The following is a 5577-nucleotide window of genomic DNA, read 5'->3' on the forward strand; positions in this document are numbered from 1 at the left end:
AATATAAGTATAATTAATATAAGTATATTTAATAAATAATCTCTCTCTTATTTATATTCTTTTACGTTGTTTTCGAATTTGATTCAATATTAAAAGCATCTCATAATATTTAAAAGAGATAAAAAAAGAGAAAAAAAGAGGGAAATACAATTTTATTATTACATTGAATATCATACTGTGTTAGTACTCATTGATTTTCAAGATCTCTAGATCGCCGCATTTTCACAACTATGCTTTGTGTAATCAAATATACAAAGAGGGTGACGATTTTTTAAATCTATGACAATGATTACTGTCAAGAGTATGTTTGGATATCTACTCGAGAGAGAAAGGGGAGAAAGGAAGGGGAGGGTGCTCGACTGATCGGCGCATTATGAGCCATTGTCGGTGTGTAAGAGAAAGCTTCGGAACCTCTTGGAGGGTTGACCGTTTATAGGACAGCGCTCCGCGGTACGCCGCGACTCGCACGCTTCGCGGCCGAGTCGGCGACCCTAGATCCGTCCTGCCCTAGTATTCCACTACGGTCGTCGGATATGCACGACATGCATCGATAGTGACGCAGATGACGCGCACAAGATATATCGATGTCGACATCAGATTTATATAAAACGTTATGAAGTCTATATATGATAATTTAAAAAAAATTAATACAACATATACGACGAAGAGATTGAATATTGACAATGAGTTTCATCAGTAGCGGAGCTCAGTTTTCTAATAGCCTCAGTTTCTTTTTTTCATTTTCTTTATTTCTATCGTTCTCTAATTCGATATAGTCGCAGATATAAAAATTATAGATTTTTAAAATAGAGGTATAGATTGCAAAAAAGCATACGACACAAGTGAGCAAACGCACGTTGAAAGAAAAGATGAACAAGAGCGGGAAAAAACATCTCGATTACCTGCAAACAATCTACGACTCTGGTCAATATTGTTGGGTTCAGCTGCCCCCCTTTCTCAAGGTAGCTTTTGTTAAAGTTTCCGTTCAATATACATGCGTTATTATTGATCGATTGCGAGTTAAGTTAAATAAAAAAAATATAGAGTACTTAATAATATAGAATATTGGCATATTTTGACGAAAAATCGAAATCTATTATGCGAAATCTTACTTCTGCGTCATTTATTTATTTCCTGTCTGCCAGGCAATATAATTATTAAACTCTTTATCAATTAAAAAAAATTAAGTTACATATAAATTTTTTTTTATTATTATTAATATGATTAACGAAGAAATACCTGAGAATTAAATATACAAATTTAATCATCAACCGAAAGTAACTTACCGAATTATTATTAAATCGACTCGTCGAAAATTGCGTTGAATGAATACACGCGATGACCTATCTAAATATACTTTGCTCATCTATTTCGACGCGATGTCTAACGTGCACAAATACACCTTCGTCTATGAATAAAGCTTTCTAATTTGACACGATTTATTCGCACGGTGTTTAAATAGAAACGTCAATAGAATAATGTCAATAAAGAGAGAGAAAGAGAGAGAGGGAGAGAGAAATTGTCGACAAAATAAATTCCCAGAAATAAGATCGTACTTAATATTTTCAAATTGTCGTGCAAAGACATCGATGTGAAACTTTAATAAAGAAGTGTCCTTTTGCATGCAACATAAAAGCGGATATATGCAAAAAAAACTGTATAAATTTAAAAAGAAATCAATATCTTTAATTCGTTCAGAGTATATACATATAGTATCGTGTAATCTGCATATATATCGGTTCTACTCCCCGCTCTACTTGAGTCTATTATTCCCAAATTTATCTGTAAATATATCGCATTCTATTAATCGCTACTCGAGTCTAAAAATTCCAACCAGTGTGCACTACCAGTATTAATGCAAAAAATATAACCGGTATCGAAAAAAAAGTTTCAAAATTTCGATACTATCTCGTAATATCCCGGAGACAAAGTTTCCGACTGCTTGCTCATCGACTTCCACGAGCTTGCGTCAGATGGCACGAGTTTGCCAGAAGCGAGTTTATTGGACGTTTGATTATAGCGTAACCTAACTTGTGCTACCAGCTATTTATGTGTATCCAATATTTAGTGCATATTAAATTGAAAAAAAGTTAACCGGTGTTGAACGATAGATTAAATCTTCAATCTCCTCGCAAAGAAGGTTTATCGGATAATAAAAAATGCCGCGTACATTTTTCGCGAACTATTCATCATCAATTTAGTAATATGATCTATTTTTTATTTCATCACGCTATACTCGCCAATTGATCTCATAACGTATAATATCGTCGTGTTCAGAATCGATCCTTCCACACAAAATTTTACGTTTTCAGATAATTTATAGGAAGAACGCATGTAGGCACAAAGTTTATGATATTTTTATTATCAGTTGTAAAGTCAAATTGTCTTGTATAGAACCAGTTACAATCTTACAAACTTGAAATGCATAAAGAAATAGCGTAATAATAAAAAGAATCGTCGTTAATAAAACGTTAATATAATTTTATTCCAAAATAATAATAAAATTCAATATTAATTTTATCGAATTGCGTTCGCTGATTTAAATAAAAAAAGGACGTTTTCGGTGCTAAACGCAAAAACGTGGCACTGGCAATATTTCATGCACGACTGCACTGACGTTTTCTCGGGAGAAAAACAATTTACACATGTGATAGCGGAGAAATCGTTCGTGAATCAATGTGCTTTCTTCATCGCGGCGTCAAAGTTCGCGATAATGTTCGGGGAAGGTTGCCTCTTCGGGAAAGTGGAAACAGCCGCTGCTGGCATGTTTCGACAGTATCTTTCGGTGTTCTAACGGAATATACGAGCATCACCGAGGATAACGCGACAGGAAGTTTCACCGCGGGTTGCCTGTGGTAACACGGCCGAGGTCAACTGTCGACGAATGATACCTACGCGATTAGAAAGTCGAAAGATGTTTAGCGGGAGATTGATGCAACGTCTCCTTTGCGAATGTCCGACCACACTCGTTACAAAGTTGAGAGGCGACTGTTAATTGGAAAATCGGCATCGCGGTTGATTCTATTTTCTAGGATGCGAAAGGCGCTTCTTCGACTTTAGAGCTCGCTCAGTAGAATGCTTCTTCACGAGTTATTAAAGAGATATGGGGTGTTTAGGTGGTCATGTTATTTTCTCGCAGTAGAAAGTAAGAATTACATACGTTGATTAAGTGATATGTAATTAAGTGGTTATTATATTGATTGATTTGTTCCTCGGTCGTGATAAAATTTCTTTCAATATGACAAAGAAAGATGCATACTGTACACATGTAGAAGATGATTTATATATATATATATATATATATATATCAAATTGTGTTGCGCGCGAATAGTAATCAGCGAGCAATATTGATGTTCATTTGTCAACCAAGTTCTCTTACACAGAATACGATCTAACTTGTCAATTGTGCGGAAGCAAGTATTCTACAACCCGAACAGATAATTAGTATTCGCGTCAGGCAATCATTACCTTCTCCCATGCTCGGGCGATTTCCGTCTCCGACGCGGAAATATCCTCATCCCGAGAAACGTGCTTCTGATACCGGCGTGCATCGTGTGGATTCCTAATCATTAACTTTGGATTACATGAAATCCTTATGACAAACCACCAATTCTTGACGTGAATTGTCACGATCCTTAAGCACACCAAACCTTCATCATCAGCCACCGCAAACCACATATATAAATTAAAAAAAAAATCGTTACAATTGGAAGATATCATACGGATCGAAACTGCATCGTCAATAAATTACATCGATTGATTAAAAATCGAAGCTTCCCGTTCCACACATGCACAGCAGCTGTCGAACTCTCACAAATCATAATGTAGATTTCACAAACTTATTCGCATCTAAACACATTGAGCATTCATTATCGATTGGATCACATCGGCATCATAGATCGATTTTTTTCACGTAGAACGAATTTTTATCGATCGTCTTGTCACGTATGTAGATCGAGCGACAATACCAAGCACGATTATGCTCTCCAAAAAGCGGTCTACTAGTGGAGACACTTTCACAGACGAGAGCATCCCGATGTTAAAAATACACCGCGAGGCTTAGTACGTTTCCGAATCGCCGACACGCCAGAGTTAAAACTATCGATAGCTGATAATTATTAATATAACAAAAATTAATTATTTGAAGAGGAAAGAATTTTAATAATTAAACATAAAGATTATTCTAAATCCGTTTAAAATGTGCAGAAGTGATAGTTCAATTATAAAGCGTAAAGTCTAAACAGAAGATATGCATATCAGCTACATCCTTTCTTAAGATGCTCGATCAATTATCTGCAATTCAGACTTAGTTAACTTACTTGAAATTCGCAATTTGTCATTCATGTCTTGCTCTCGTTCTCCCCACCCGCGTCTATGTCTATTTCTATCTATATCCTCTGCCCTTAATTTACTTCGAGTGACACTGGACTACGCCGCCAAACGGGATATTTCAAATTGCAGGAATCAACCGTAGCACCTTCGCACACCAGATCACGATGAAGTTTAATTAATTTGATTTACAACGGAGGTGATCTATTGCGAAGGACGGGATGCTGGAAACTCGATATTACAACGAGCCGAGACGAGCTGGAATGCTTAATTATTGGCCACTCTAGGAATATTGGCCTTCTTTGCAAAAATGTCGCAGTAATCGCTACGATATTGCAACTTTCACTGAATTATCGATTTTATGAATAAAGTTATATACACACGATGCCTTAATTCTTGGCCACGCGGGATTAATTGTGCGTTATTGAATTTCCATTAATTTTCTCTTTCCTCATCTACAATATCTAATGCATTTTACGAGAAAATATTTCAATTCAATTGACAAAGTGCCAAACAATTTTAAACATAATCAATTATACACATAAAATTAATCCTAAAAATCTAATTCTCTGATTGCTTATAGGCAAATATTTGTGAATCAGTATATATAATTCCTTAGAACAGGTCTCATGTTATGGTGGGCGGAATGACAGTTAGTGTATTTTGGAAACGAAGGTAATGTCTCGTCTGGGAACGGCTAAACACACAACGTCAGGGCTGTTCGCCAGGAATTGCAGTAGGTTAAGAAAGTATTCGTGCGACATCATCTTTTCGCTATAAATATCCCGACTTCTTACGACGCCATGTCGTAAAACTTATGTATCTATATTTGCAGCTTTCGCGAACGTCTATAAAATATTACGGACGATATGAATGCTTTTCCGCAACATGTCTGCAAAATTTTCATGTCCCATTCATAAGTAATAAAGTGTCTATACCGAACGCAATTCGCGCGCGAATTATTTTATATCCTGTTTCTTCATGGCGTAAATAATTGGAAGATTAATTGTACATATATATACGGCTTCTAAGAATACGCAATTTTAACATAAATTCCACATAATAAAAAAGTATAAATAATTGAAGCATAAATACAGCTCCTTCGAGTTAACTTTCAAACATTCTGATTTGTATAACTTCATAATTTTTTTCACTCGATCTCTTGTGTATTGTCGAATATGAATTGACCTTAATTCATATTTAGAGTATAATATATAAATAGCGATGTAAAAATATATCTATATCTAT

The 5577-nt window shown here is 35.4% G+C and overlaps 1 protein-coding gene across 6 annotated transcripts in view; it reads right to left on the reverse strand.

The window, feature by feature from the left end:
- LOC115237144 (potassium voltage-gated channel protein Shaker) overlaps positions 1-5577 on the reverse strand; it is a 101548-nt gene that overhangs the window by 68266 nt on the left and 27705 nt on the right. The window contains exon 1 of one of the 6 annotated variants that reach the window (XM_029810012.1): positions 3469-3940. The exons of 4 other annotated variants lie outside the window; for them this stretch is intronic. In XM_029810012.1, the coding sequence (XP_029665872.1) occupies positions 3469-3551 (83 nt within the window). In that variant the 5' untranslated portion in view covers positions 3552-3940. Of the gene's footprint in view, positions 1-3468; positions 3941-5577 lie in introns of those variants that run through there. One more of the 6 variants, XM_029810011.1, reaches the window with a different exon arrangement.

Source organism: Formica exsecta, unplaced genomic scaffold (genome assembly GCF_003651465.1).
Source record: "Formica exsecta isolate Colony F162 unplaced genomic scaffold, ASM365146v1 scaffold28, whole genome shotgun sequence".
Lineage (NCBI taxonomy): Eukaryota > Metazoa > Arthropoda > Insecta > Hymenoptera > Formicidae > Formica > Formica exsecta.